Raw genomic sequence first — 15,350 nt, 5'->3', positions numbered from 1 at the left:
CCCAAAAGATGCTGAAATGTTTTCGGCAGTTGGTAAGAGGACATTTAGCACAGTTAGCTTTTTAAAAGTTGTGCTTCCGTGATTGGTAGACCTTTGGGAAGAAAGTCTTAGCTGACTGGTTAAGCTCTGAAAGCGAAAGGCAATTTAAACACATTTTTGTTAAAACTCTCATCAAAAGAGCATCTATACCATTTACAAGTATGGATAAAACAGCTAGTCATTATCAATAAGTTAACCATTGGGAGGAGTATGCACCATAAATTCACACCGTAGCCCACTTTTCTGGAAAAGTGTGTGTGGGATGAGGGTGCGGGATAAGGGACATGTGGTGTTGGCAGGCCTGTTCTTGGCCAGCATGTGGAGGCAGGACTTACAGAAGATGTGGAGGTTGCAGCTATAGGGGCTTAAGTAGACATCTAGGTACTTTAGGTACTTAAGTAGACATCTAGGTACTCTAGGTACTTAAGTAGACATCTAGGTACTCTAGGTACATCTAGGTACTTAAGTAGACATCTAGGTACTTTAGGTACTTAAGTAGACATCTATGTACTTTAGGTACTTAAGTAGACATCTAGGCACTTTGGGTACTTAAGTAGACATCTAGGTACTTAAGTAGACATCTAGGTACTTAAGTAGACATCTAGGTACTCTTATATGTTGTCACTGATCATTTGGACAAATAATGATTTTGCAGATGCTCGCATTGTTTTAATTTTGGAAGGGGAGGGGACATTAACATCTCTTTGTTCCCTTTGCACATGATGTTCATGTATGATATGAGAGCAGTCCAATCAGTCTGTCGAGTGTCATTGTGAGAGAACACTCAGAGGCAATAGAGAGTCTTTCATTTTGGGCAGAACTGAGGGCTTTTTGACATGCACTAGGCCCCCCAATTAAAATACCAATATCACAGAGACAGTCTGCAAACCATGAAGAGAGTGGTTTGTGTAAGGGCTTGAGTTTAACAGCAATCAACCAAAACGAATTGAACTCCTCTTGGAACAAGACTAGCGACTTTATCAAAACACAAATATCAACCGCTAGTACAGGCGTCTCCCTTACCGTTGCTTAACATGTTTTTCATTGGTATGTGCAGTGCAAGTGTGTGTATCGCGCACCATAGCAGGGCATATTTATACTACAGATTATAAATGAGCACCAAATACAGTGCAAGCCCTGCACCAATAAAGCAGTGAGACAAACCTCAGAAGAAACCCTTCACGGCCACCGGCTGAAGAGCCTTACAGCAGCCACGTATGGTGACTTGAACCTGGGTACCTCCACAACAGAAGGTGTTGCTCTTTTCTACGGGTCAGTCAGACTAGAACCAGAGTAGTACCTGTAGACCACACTGTACAGTAGTGTAAGTGTCTCTCAATGAAATACACTAGCTCCTGTGTGTCTCAGTCGGTAGAGCATGGTGCTTGCAATGTCAGGGTTGTGGGTTTGATTCCCACGGGGGACCAGTATGAAAAAAATGGAGAAAAAAAGTATGAAAATGTATGCACTCTACTATAAGTCACTCTGGATAAGAATGACTCAAATGTTATGTAAATGTAGGTCCACATTGGCCACTGTCAACTGTTACATGCTTAGCTGATGGGCAACTACATTATCAAAGACGAATCTGTAACTTTGCCCCTTTCCAGACACGCAAGGTCAGGAAATGTGTGCTTGTTGTAAACAGTGTCCAAAAAAAGGACTCCACTGTGGTCTTCTAGTCAGCTCAACAAAATGGTCAAAAATAATCTCACAAAAGTGCAAAATATTAAACAAACTAACCTGTATGAATGTTTAATTTACCATTACACACATAACACCATTATTCTGTCTTTCTTACCGGCACTTACACGGAACCCAAACCGGCTGCGCACGTGCGCCATCGTACATACATTTATTTTGTCCCCCCACACCAAACACGATCACAACACGCAGGTTAAAATATCAAACAAACTCTGAACCAATTATATTAATTTGGAGACAGGTCGAAAAGCATTAAACATTTATGGAAATTTAGCTAGTTAGCTTGCACTTGCTAGCTAATTTGTCCTATTTAGCTATCTTGCTCTTGCTGGCTAATTTGTCCTGGGATATAAACATTGAGTTGTTATTTTACATTAAATGCACAAGGTCCACACATAAAACGGTCAACCGAATCGTTTCTAGTCATCTCTCTTCCTTCCAGGCCTTTTCTTCTCTTGACTTTATATTGCGATTGGCAACTTTCATAAATTAGGTGCATTAACACCACAGACCTCATTCATCTTTCAGTCACCCACGTGGGTATAACCAATGAGGAGATGGCACGTGGGTACCTGCTTCTAAAAACCAATGAGGAGATGGGAGAGGCAGGACTTGCAGCGCGATCTACGTCAGAAATAGAACAGATTTCTATTTTAGCCTTTGGCAACGCAGAAGGTCGTTGGCGCACGCCGAGCAGTGTGGGTGCAATAATTGAATAACATAGATTTCTACATTTATTTTGCAACACTCGTGCACGCGATGCGAGCGGTGTAGTCAGCCTGTCACAGTTGAAGTCGGAAGTTTACATGCACTTAGGATGGAGTCATTAAAACTCGTTTTTCAACCACTCCACAAATGTCTTGTTAACAAACTATAGTTTTGGCAAGTCGGTTAGGACATCTACTTTGTGCATGACACAAGTAATTTTTACAACAATTGTTTACAGACAGATTATTTCACTCATAATTCACTGTATCACAATTCCAGTGGGTCAGAAGTTTACATACACTAAGTTGACTGTGCCTTTAAACAGCTTGGAAAATTCCAGGAAATTATGTCATGGCTTTAGAAGCTTCTGATAGGCTAATTGACATCATTTGAGTCAATTGGACGTGTACCTTGTGGATGTATTGTAAGGCCTACCTTCAAATTCAGTGCCTCTTTGCTTGAGAAAATCAAAAGCAATCAGACAAGACCTCAGATTTATTTTTTCAGACCTCCACAGGTCTGGTTCATCCTTGGGAGCAATTTCCAAACGCCTGAAGGTACCACGTTCATCTGTACAAACAATAGTAAGCAACTATAAACACCATGGGCCCATGGAGCTGTCATACTGCTCAGGAAGGAGACGCGTTTGGTGTCCTAAAGATTAACGTATTTTTGTGTGAAATGTGCAAATCAATCCCATAACAACAGCAAAGGACCTTGTGAAGATGCTGGAGGAAACAGGTACAGAAGTATCTGTAAAACGAGTACTATATCGACATTACCTGAAAGGCCACTCAGCAAGGAAGAAACCACTGCTCCAAAACCACCATAAAAAAGCCAGACTACAGTTTGCAGCTGCACATGAGGACACAGATAGTTTTTTAAAAGAAATGTCCTCTGGTCTGATGAAACAAAAATAGAACTGTTTGGCTATAATGATCATCGCTATGTTTGGAGGAAAAAGGGGGAGGCTTACAAGCCGAAGAACACCATCCCAACCATGAAGCACGGGGGTGTCAGCATCATGTTGTGGGGGTGCTTTGCTGTAGGATGGACTGGTACACTTCACAAAATAGATGGCATCATGAGGAAAGAATATTAGGTGGATATATTGAAGCAACATCTCAAGACATCAGTCAGGAAGTGAATGCTTGGTCGCAAATGGGTCTTCCAAATGGACAATGACCCCAAGCAAACTTCCAAAGTTGTGGCAAAATAGCTTAAGAACAACAAAGTTAAGGTATTGGAGTGGCCATCACAAAGCTTTGATCTCAATCCCATAGAACATTTGTGGGTAGAACTGAAAAAGCATGTGCGAGCATGGAGGCCTATACAAACCTGACTCAGTTACACCAGCTCTGTCAGGAGTAATGGGACAAAATTCACCCAACTTATTGTGGGAAGCTTGTGGAAGGCTACCCGAAACATTTGACCCAAGTTAAACAATTAAAGTTACTGCTACCTCCCCATAAAAATATGTCAGTTTAAGCTAGAGAGAGCTGCATTGGATGCGTCTCATACCACCACATCCGCTGATGACGCACTGCGGTGAAAGGTTACAGAGCTAAGCGATGTTTGTCAGACGATGAGACATCCCAAAAATCGGTATTCTCACAAAATGTAGTAGCCTACTATGACCTCTCTTATGGAAAGATGAGACTCTCACGAACACGATGGTGTTCTTCTTTTCTACACAACTCTGTCAAAAGGGGAGACTCTCACAAACACGTACATGTCGGTTGTTGCCCAGAGGCCTCACAAGACTTGCCTTAAGGTCCCCCGATACCAGTTGAAAAAAATCTATGGAAATACAGCGCAGTCGGAAAGTATTCAGAACCCTTCCCTTTCCAACATTTTGTTACGTTACAGCCTTATTCAAAAACGGATTAAATAAAATGAAGTTATCGTCAATCTACACACAATACCCCATAATGACGAAGTGAGACATTTTTGCAAATTTATAAAAAAATATATATATGTAAATACCTTATTTACATAAGTATTCAGACCCTTTGCTATGAGGGTCAATTGAGCATCCTGTTTGCATTGATCATCCTTGAGATGTTTCTACAACCTGATTGGAGTCCACCTGTGGTACATTCAATTGATTGGACATGATTTGGAAAGGCACACACCTGTCTACATAAGGTCCCACAGTTGACAGTGCATGTCAGAGCAAAAACCAAGCCGTGAGGTCGAAGGAATTGTCTGTATAGCTCAGAGACATGATTGTGTCGAGGCACAGATCCGGGGAAGGATACCAAAAAATGTCTGCAGCATTGAAGGTCCCCAAGAACACAGTGGCCTCCATTATTCTTAAATGGTAGAAGTTTGGAACCACCAAGACTCTTCCTAGAGCTGGCCGCCCAGCCAAACTGAGCAATCGGGGGAGAAGGGCCTTGGTCAGGGAGGTGACCAAGAAACCGATAGTAGCTCTGACAGAGCTCCAGAGTTCCTCTGTAGAGATGGGAGAACTTTCCAGAAGGACAACTATCTCTGCAGGACTCCACCAATCAGGCCTTTATGGTAGAGTGTCCAGACGGAAGCCACTCCCCTGGTAAAAGGCATATGACAGCCCGCTTGGAGTTTGCCAAAAGGCACCTAAAGGACTCTCAGACAATGAGAAACAAGATTCTAGGGTCTGATTAAACCCAGATTGAACTATTTGGCCTGAATTCCAAGCATCACGTCTGGAGGAAACCTGGCACCATCCCTACGGTGAAGCATGGTGGTGGCAGCATCATGCTGTGGGGATGTTTTTCAGGGACTGGGAGACTAGTCAGGATTGAGGGAAAGATGAACAGAGCAAAGTACAGAGAGATCCTTGATGAAAACCTGCTCCAGAGTGCGCAGGACCTCAGACGGGGGCGACGGTTCACCTTCCAACAGGACAATGACCCTAAGCACACAGCCAAGACAACACAGGAGTAGCTTTGGGACAAGTTTCTGAATGTCCTTGATTGGCCCAGCCAGAGCCCGGACTTGAACCCGATCAAATATCTCTGGAGAGACCTGAAAATAACTGTGCAGCGACGCTCCCCATCCAACTTGACAGAGCTTGAGAGGATCTGCAGAGAAGAGTGGAAGAAACGATGCACAGCTGTCATCAAGCATTGGAAGTCAAATGAAAGCTATGAGCCTATATTTTTGGGAAATGAAAGCGTAGGTATAAATGTTTTACAATTTTCCATCTTAAAAATGTGGATTAAGTAAAGGCTTTGATTTCTGGTGAAACGGATGGAAAAGGGGTCTTAGAAAACATCTAACATAAAATTAAAGGGTATGAGAAACACATGAAAACACAATCATGTTGAGTTAAAGACCCCTGCCAACTAATATCAACGCTTATATTTAGTTTTGGGGGAACAATTTGCCTTCTGTAAATTCAGAATTTGGTATTATTTGGGGCCGGAGATCATTAGAATAATAGCCAGTGAAGAATAATTGTAACAACTGTTGGTGGAAGAAGGTGAGGACCAAAGTGCAGCGTGGTACATGTTCATGTTATTTATTAAACTGAACACTAAATACAACAAGTAACAAATGAACAACCGAAACAGCTCCGTCAGGTGCAAACCACACTAAACAGAAAATAACTACCCACACCACAGGTGGGAAAAGGCTACCTAAGTATGGTTCTCAATCAGAGACAATGATAGACAGCTGCCTCTTGATTGAGAACCACACCCGGCCAAACAACACAGAAATCCAAAACATAGAAAATGAACATAGAATGCCCACCCTAGTCACACCCTGGCCTAACCAAAATAGAGAATAAAAGCCTCTCTATGGCCAGGGCGTGACAATAATACCCAAATATGCATATTGCACATTTCTACCTATTCAGGATACATCAACATCTGTGTAGTACAGATCAAGGACCTATGATGTAATTACCATAATTCTGTTACAGGGTGTAAATCCACTTTACTTCCTCTAGTTCAATAACCAAAATAGATTTTATTCAAACTGAAGGTGTCATGTCATAGCTGACACCCCATTCTTTCTTTGGATCTCAATTCGGAGAAGATATTTAACTGAGTTTTAGAAAAACGTTTTCATATAAAAAACTGAGGGAGATTTTACATCTGCACAGTTCTTCCAGTAAATGTCTAAAATGTTCAGTGTAAATTGTTTAAAGTAGTCATTGTGCATAGAGGTGTATGGTTTGTTAAAAGGGGCAATCAGCAGTAGAAACAATAACAAACTGTTCTTCCCTGTTTCGTAAAAAGCTGAGGGATGGGTATGGAGAAATGTAACCACTCTCAAATTGATATACAGAGCTATGGATGCAAGTGTAACAGAATAGCTTCCGTCCATCTCCTCGCCCCAAACCAGGGACCGTCTGCACACATAGACAACAGCCACCCTCGAAGCATCGTTTTACTCATCGCTCCACCAAAGCCGCGGCCCTTGTAGAGCAAGGGGAACAACTACTTCAAGGTCTCAGAGCGAGTGACGTCACCGATTGAAACGCTATTAGCGCGCACCCTGCTAACTAGCAAGCTATTTCACATCGGTTACACCGACCTTCCATGATATCAAAATTACAGTTTTAACCATGTTTTGAGGCTATATAGTGTTTGTTTTGCATTTACTTTCTTTACCAACATTGACAAAAAAATATATATATTTCAGGTTCTGATTGGGTATGACATTTGAACTAATGATCATAAGGTATTAATAAGTTATATTCTTCAAGAATCAATGGGTACATATAATTAATGTATTAATGTATAAGTCCAAAAATGGATGTAGCAACTGCAGATTGCCCCTTTAAACTTTGAAATCAATGTTTTTTGTAAATCTGTTAACGTGGAATTTCCCTACACCCAACATTACTTGGATGTTTTTGCAGTCGAATGCAGAGTAAACATCTCAGAGTATGGGTGCTGATTTAGGATCAGTTTAGCCTTTTAGTTCACAACGAATAAGAGTACATGGACAGGGGGGAACTGATCCTAGATCAGCACTCCTACCCTGAGATGTTTGATATATATGGCCTCTGAACAATTGCTTTTGGAGTCATAACTAGAATCATGTCCTATGTGCTTTCCATACACAATGCTAACTGGAAAAGTAACCCACTCTCACCCACCAGATGCATGCATGTTCCGTCTACAAAGCCTTTACGAAACTTCCTGCAGCATAAAATAGCCACCTTCCCTGGTTTGACCATGGAGACCGATGTCTGATTCTGTGGCAGATGAGAACAGCAATGAAAAAGAGGGCACAGTAAGACATAAAATATCCTACCTGGAATTTCCAAATTCCTTTGCATTCCCTCAAAACGAGGAATTTATATTTTAATTGAAGAAGAATTTGGTGGACAACAGATAGTTAGAGGACAATTACGTCATTGCTTGTAGTTACGGAGAGTCAGATACTAACAAAAAAATATGTACCATCCTACATCCACGCTGCCATCTAGGGCCTACGCCAGGTGGCAGCATCGGCCCTGCTGCTCACATCGAGGTGTGTAGAAGTTTCCTCTCTCTGATCTGAGGGAAACTTATATACATTCAACATCTTTATTTTGAAGCAAGAACAGCAATGGCAGATTCGTTTTTATTATTTTAAGCATTGAGAAAGGATAGGCATATGTAGCCTACTGTTTCCGTTCAAGCTGTGGTTTTCGAGAATAATTGCTATTGCTCTTGACAAAACATTATGAATAATAAATACATAAACCTTTAAAATCTGTGTGTGTTTGGACGAGGGGGGATATTCCATGCAAATTCACTGTCATTGCTGTTCTATCAAAACCTGTTGGTAATGTCCTAGTGATGATAGCGCCTGCATCTCACTGTCCGCACTCTCTCAGAGAGAACCCAACTGTTGGTGCGCAGAGAAAATCGTTATTTCAACCTCACAGGCAACTGACGTATTTTCCATCACAGGTATAAATATACAGTTTCGTCAGTCTTCTCCCCCCGGCACAGGGAGTGTATGCAATGCTATGCGAAGGGCGCAAAGAATCCAGCTCAGATCACCAAATGCTCTCCAAGGATGGAGCTCCGTTGCGCACTGGAACTGACACGTAGTAACTGAGGAGCGCTTCCTTTTTCATCACCATGGAGGAAAGAAACAACACTACGGCCGCATGGTTTCCATTTGATTTTCAAAACGAAACCTCGACAGCTGATGCAGAGATTAAACTAAGTTCCCAAATCTTCACCTCCTTTCTTCTTGCCGTACTTATCCTCTGTGCCGTGTTTGGGAACGCGTGTGTGGTTGCAGCCATCGCCCTGGAGAGAAATCTTCAGAATGTAGGGAACTATCTGATTGGGTCTCTGGCCGTGACTGATCTGATGGTATCGGTTCTGGTGTTGCCCATGGCGGCCCTTTACCAAGTCTTAAACAGGTGGACTCTCGGACAGGTACCATGTGACATTTTCATCTCTTTAGATGTGTTATGTTGTACATCATCTATACTGCACCTTTGCGCCATCGCCTTGGACAGGTACTGGGCCATTACCGAACCTATAGAGTATATGAAGAAGAGGACGCCCAGAAGAGCGGCGGTTCTGATCAGTGTCACCTGGTTAGTCGGGTTTTCCATCTCTGTTCCACCCATGTTGATCATGCGTTCCCAGCCGAGTAGTAAAGCGGAGGACATAGCTAATCCCGAGCAGTGCATGATAAGTCGAGACCCCTGGTACACAATCTACTCGACATTCGGCGCGTTCTACATTCCGTTGATACTCATGTTGGTCTTATATGGACGGATATTCAAAGCTGCCAGGTTTAGAATCATGAGAACAGTGCGTAAAACAGAGAAAAAGAAAGTGTCTGATTCTTGTTTGGCACTGTCCCCTGCTCTTTTCGACAAGAGGACCAACGGGGACCCGAGTAAAAGCTGGAAGAGGAGCGTGGAGCCCAAACCAACCCCCTGCGTAAACGGTGCGGTCAAGCACGGCGATTTGTTGGAGATTATCGAGGTTCAGAGCAACTCAAAAAACAACCTGCCACTCCCCAACAACCCCAATTCCGAGCCGCTCTTTGAGAGCAGACAAGATAAGAACATGGAGGCAAAGAGAAAGATGGCCATGGCCAGAGAGCGCAAGACTGTGAAGACGCTGGGTATAATTATGGGCACTTTTATCTTTTGCTGGTTACCTTTCTTTATTGTCGCCCTGGTAATGCCCTTTTGCCAGTCGTGCCAAATGCCAAAGTGGCTCGAGGACGTCATTAACTGGCTCGGGTACTCCAACTCTCTACTGAACCCCATCATTTACGCATATTTCAACAAAGACTTCCAAAGTGCCTTTAAGAAAATAATAAAATGTCACTACTGCAAAACATAAGCATATTACATAATCCGTTTATGATGTAAAACGATTGACTGCAGAGTTGGGAGTGATGTCTGCAGAAGACAAATCTTACAACCATTTCAGTAGTATTAGTCAGTCAAACATGGGTCTACTGAAAGGTTGACAGTTGACAGTAATGTTGTTTAATAAAACGGAATTGTATTATTATTAATATTATTATTATACCAGGAGTTTTTTTTAACGAAGCTGTATAAACAGGTTTGCAGGAAAGAGAAAGATTTGATTTGATTTGATTTGATTTGATTTGAGGTTTGCAGGATGTCAGAGCTGATCACTCAGTGCCCCTGTCAAGCATGCTTTGTAGTGTCCAATAAACCATGTCCTATTTCAGGATCTTCTGTACTTCTGTGTTGATTTGTGTGCTTACTTTGAGATCCGTATAATCTCTTAGGCATTTGCCATAGCATTTTAAGGGGAAATAGTTATTTGTGTTGAGTCACCTACATTTACAAGTCTGTCAGCAATAGAAAGCATTATGGAAGGATAAGCATCATTTCGTTTTTCTTGTAGGAATAATTGTGTATAGAGATATACCCAAATAAGCCCACAGCAAATAATCACTTTTTTTCACAACAGACTGGTGGTTGAGATAATCACAGACATCACCAGTAACATCCCTGAACTACTTACACACACACACACATTTTTTTATAGGCAACATGATCAGATATGAAAATAAGAACAAAATCTAATGCGTAATGTTGATGTCCATCACTGAAGTGCTAATTGTCTATCCTAGTATGAATCATTTCAGGAAGTTCAAATTGTATTTAGCAATTGAGGCATGTCACAGGGATATAAAAAAAAAGAATGCAATGGAATTCAAAACTAGTGACAGCAAGTCAAAGTTGAAAGCTCCACAATAACAAGCTTTATAAACCAATAACCTAGTAAGCCGATGACACTCCCCTACTATAATGTGTGTGTGTGTGTGTGTGTGTGTGTGTGTGTGTGCGTGTGTGCGTGTGTGCGTGTGTGCGTGTGTGTGTGTGTGTGCGTGCGTGCGTGCGTGCGTGCGTGCGTGCGTGCGTGCGTGCGTGCGTGCGTGCGTGTGTGTGTGTGTGTGTGTGTGTGAGGTTTGTGGTCACTTAGAAATGTCCTTGTCTTTGAAAGAAAGGCACATTTTTTATCCATCCAAATAACATAAAATTGAAACAGACGCCTCACAAGTCCTCAACTGGCAGCTTCATTAAATAAACCCGCAAAACACCAGTCTCAGTGAACGTCAACAGTGAAGAGGACAACGGGCTACTGGCCTTCTAGGCAGAGTTCCTCTGTCCAGTGTCTGTGTTCTTTTGCCCATCTTAATCTTTTTTTTTTATTGGCCAGTCTGAAATATTATTTTTTCTTTGCAACTCTTCCTAGAAGGCCAGCATCCCGGAGTCGCCTCTTCACTGTTGACATTGAGACTGGTGTTTTGCAGGTATTATTTCATGAAGCTGCCAGTTGAGGACTTATGAGGCGTCTGTTTCTCAAACTAGACACTCTAATGTACTTGTCCTCTTGCTCAGTTGTGCACCGGGGCATCCCACTCTCACTCCACTTCTATTCTGGTTCTATTCTGGTTAGGGCCAGTTTGCGCTGTTCTGTGAAGAGAGTAGTGCATAGCGTTGTACGAGATCTTCAGTTTCTTGGCAATTTCTCGCAAGGAATAGCCTTCATTTCTCAGAAAAAGAATAGACTGACGAGTTTCAGAAGAAAGTATTTTTTTCTGGACATTTTTAAGCCTATAATCGAACACAAATGCTAATGCTCCAGATACTCAACTAGTCTAAAGAAGGCTAGTTTTAATTGCTTCTTTAATCAGGATAACAGTTTTCGGGTGTGCTAACATAATTGCAAAAGGGTTTTCTAATGATCAATTAGCCTTTTAAAATGATAAACTTGGATTAGCTAACACAACGTGCCATTGGAACACGGGAGTAATGGTTGCTGATAATGGGCCTCTGTTTATGGAAATCTACATAGGCGTACAATTGTCCGTTTCCAGCTACAATAGTCATACAACGTTAATGGTAGTGTATGTATATTTTTTTAATTACACCTGCACTCTGTGGGTTCATTAGAGAGAGTCAGAAAGAAAGAATGAGAGAGTAAGAGAGAGAGTGTGTGTGCACTGAACAGAAATGATGAGAAGAAGAGAGAGAGGGAGAGAGAGAGAGAGGATGGTGCGATGTATGGTGCGATGTGTATGTTGGAGTGTTTGTGATCTGATCACTGCTATAAAACAAGATGCTAGCTTGATTGATTGTGTCATTATGCATCTGGAAACCATTGTATGGTCTGTAGTGGGGCATTAGCATAGCAACAAAGATGGGCTATTTGCACAGCGTAGGAGACCAATTCAACGCAGCACAGGGCTTTTCTCTGTGCAAAACACTCACCAACAGACCCACACACATGTCCCTCTGTGTGATTTTCAGCAAATCTCCGGAGGGTGAAGGAGTCCACCCATGCAAAGGGTCTTACATTTTTATCTTACATTTTAAATGTAAAACTGTATTCTAATCATATACAGACCTAACTTTCACCATGAACCTGATTCATTTAACACTGGCATTACATGTAAAATGCTCTTTCGTGTTGGTTTTCAAAGGGATACAATATAACTGGCCAGAGTGCCCCATGGAGCATGGCATGCTGTTTCCTCCTAGCAACCCCGGCAATCCTTCCCACACAAGCTAGACCCACTAAAGACTACTCAATGGAAAAAGAGGATGGAGAGCCGCGTCGCCATAGCGACTCTCAGGGCCTTCAAACTCTGGGTTTGAGGGGCAATTATCTGATCAAAGGACGTCTAGAAAACAGGAATACAGAGGGCCCACGTGGGGCCCCACAGCTGGCCAGACACCACCTTCCTGAGGAGCCCCATTTTGTTTTCACAGCCCTGAGTACCACAGTTGGGGAATTAAAAACATTGTTAAAGACTACAACTTGGGCCCAAAGTTGTTCTTGCACTGATTGGAAAAATAAGGAAATCTCCTGGCCCTATAACCATATCCAAGGCCCACTCCTCGCAACAACCATCCACCTACATTTGTCCCATCTCATCCACTCTCCTCTTATTCTCCAACAAAGCACAGTGTTTGTCTAAGGGTCTACTTGGGGTGCAAATAGCCAGAGATCATTTCAGACAGACAGAACCATGATGGAGAATGAATCATAAAGCTGCCATTCAGATTCCTTTGCAATCTCCCGTGCACTCCTCACTAAATCACTGTGTGGATTGGAGAATATGAGAACATCATCCATGTGCACTTGAGCTGCTCAGTTATGCTTCCTCCGTGGCAGTGAAGAACAGCCCCCGGTGTTCTTCTGTCAGTACCATTAGGTTCCAGTCCTTCAACTAAACCTATAAACCCATGGCAGAAGAAGAATTGGTTTCCGTTTTGGTCTCTGCTTGCTAGTCCTTACATAATAGCTTACAGTATATGAAAATAAATAAGTACATGATGAAATGAGGTACTCCTGAGTTAGTTACTCATCATATGAATAGATGAGAAAGAGAAATACATACCGCATATATCCATTTCTGTCCATCATTCTTTCTCTACTCTCTCTCTATGTCACCTCCCACCCCTGATTAAAGCTCACACCAGTGATGCAATTTGTAGTAGCAGGAAACAGATGAACACTTGACATTAAACAGAAGCTCATTGTTTGTAGTGTTGCTGTTTGTACCTTCGGCAGGTGCTGTCATTCAGCATTCTGCAGGGGCTGCTCCCACTCACCTGTGGTCTATAGAAAACAATGGGACAGGAAGATTAAAGATGACGACACATACATCAGAGAAGAAGAGGGCACACATACGCACACAAACAGGTGTAAAAAAAAAAGTGTGCGTTATTTGATTTATTTGATACAGGTCTTAAAACAATTCACATTGGCATATTATGGTTATGGGTACTATTCACAAGGGGTTTGTCATCTCTTTAGAAACACTGAGGAAATTAATAAAACAACGTGGGCCGTTTCCCCGCCATCAGCCAAAAGGCACATCTACTGTTCCTTTCATTTATCTTTCCTCTTTCAATTTCTGTCTCTGTCTGACCCTCCTGAGGCGAGGAAGGTGCTGGAAAGGGATTAGAAAAGGGATGATATAAGGTGGGATAAGGTAAGGTGGGACAACGTGAACAGGGTTGGGGAGAAACTGCGAAAGCACAAAAGAGTGGTGAAAAAGGCAAAGGTGCAGAATGAGAGAACATGAGCAATCCTCTCCTCAAAGCCATTACCTGTCCCTCCCCAGCTTGACACTGACAGCCAACATTGACATACAACTGACTGAACAGAAGGAGAAAGATGATTCTGATGCACAATGAGACACAATGACACACATGTATATTCAAACGCACAACAGACATATGGTCAGACAGATAGACACATAGGTGGACTTTCCATCTATCAATTCATCAGATTGAGTAATGTGCCAACACACTCTGATAAGTAATGTGACAACACACTCTATCATGTGTTGCAGGTTGGTATTTATTGTCATGAATCTTGCTGTGGAAGCAGCTCTGCAGTGGTCATTAGCTGGCAAAGCCACAAAGTCATGAAATACGATTTTTAAACCTAACCACACTATTACCCTAATGCCTAACCCTAAATTAAGACCAAAAAGCTTCTTTTTTAAAAACTTTGCAGCTGGCCCACCTGACAGAAAACGCTCAGTTCTGCCTCCAGGGAAAGATTCATGCCAATAAACGTCAACCTGCTCATTTGTTACCCTCCCCTCACCCCCCAGTTTCCAGTCACAATAAGGAAGGGATCATAACAGTCAGACAGCTTGTCTTTGACATTCTACCGGCTTCTCGAATAAGCTAGGCAGACCCCTTTATGTCCCTGATCCAATGGCATGTAAACAAAAAGCTTGTAAGTCTCTGAAGCGGACACTGCTGCTTGTAAAAGATCAACAGGAAAAGCCCAACACAGAGTTAACCAAGCCAATCCTCACTAATGACAAACATTCCCTTGTACTCTGTCCTTGCCCTTTCACAAGGAAGAAACTAATAGTCTGGCTCATGGACTATATGAAATGCACATACAGATATGGCTTTGCCTATATCAATAGGATATATAAAGGATCAATGCTCTATAGAATAACATAGAGCAGAAGGATGTGTGTCGATTGTTGGAATATACCTTAAGATCCTCCTAAAGCCATTATTAGAGAGGGATCTAGCCTGTCAGTCTGTGGCATTCTGCGCCACCCTCTCAAATCCTACAGTCTGGACTCAATGATTCATAAGCAAACATTTCCTCACTGTGGATAAGCCCACTTATAAAGACCAATGCTTATGAAAGTAAACCCACAGACACTGAAAACTAAGCTAAAAGGTGTATCACACTGCTTCCCATGGGACTAAACAAAGATCGCTTACTGTTGAACCAAAATAGCACAAACAACTCCAAATCGGACTCCACACCTACAGTACTGTATTGAACAATAACGTGAAAACATCCATCAAGTACACAAGACAGTAAAATATATTAAAATAGTATTTTAATAAGGAGAGGTGGAGATAAACGCTGATGTGTCACTGTTTGATAGACTCAGGGACAAAT

At 42.1% G+C, this 15,350-nt stretch overlaps 1 protein-coding gene across 1 annotated transcript; it reads left to right on the top strand.

Moving 5' to 3' along the window:
* The first annotated feature begins 8,525 nt into the window (after positions 1-8,525).
* Positions 8,526-10,096, top strand: LOC115147011 (5-hydroxytryptamine receptor 1A-beta-like). The gene has a single exon (XM_029689001.2). The coding sequence runs from the start codon at positions 8,526-8,528 to the stop codon at positions 9,756-9,758; it is 1,233 nt and encodes a 410-aa protein (XP_029544861.2). The 3' UTR covers positions 9,759-10,096.
* Positions 10,097-15,350: the final 5,254 nt, after the last annotated feature.

This window comes from Oncorhynchus nerka, linkage group LG19 (genome assembly GCF_034236695.1).
Source record: "Oncorhynchus nerka isolate Pitt River linkage group LG19, Oner_Uvic_2.0, whole genome shotgun sequence".
NCBI classification, from domain to species: Eukaryota; Metazoa; Chordata; class Actinopteri; order Salmoniformes; family Salmonidae; genus Oncorhynchus; species Oncorhynchus nerka.
The sequence above is the reverse complement of the archived record's forward strand: the minus strand, read 5'-3'. Positions and strand labels throughout refer to the sequence as shown.

Excerpts from the sequence above, each read along its gene's own strand:
- LOC115147011 (XM_029689001.2), top strand. The coding sequence starts at position 8,526 with ATGGAGGAAAGAAACAACACTACGGCCGCATGGTTTCCATTTGATTTT.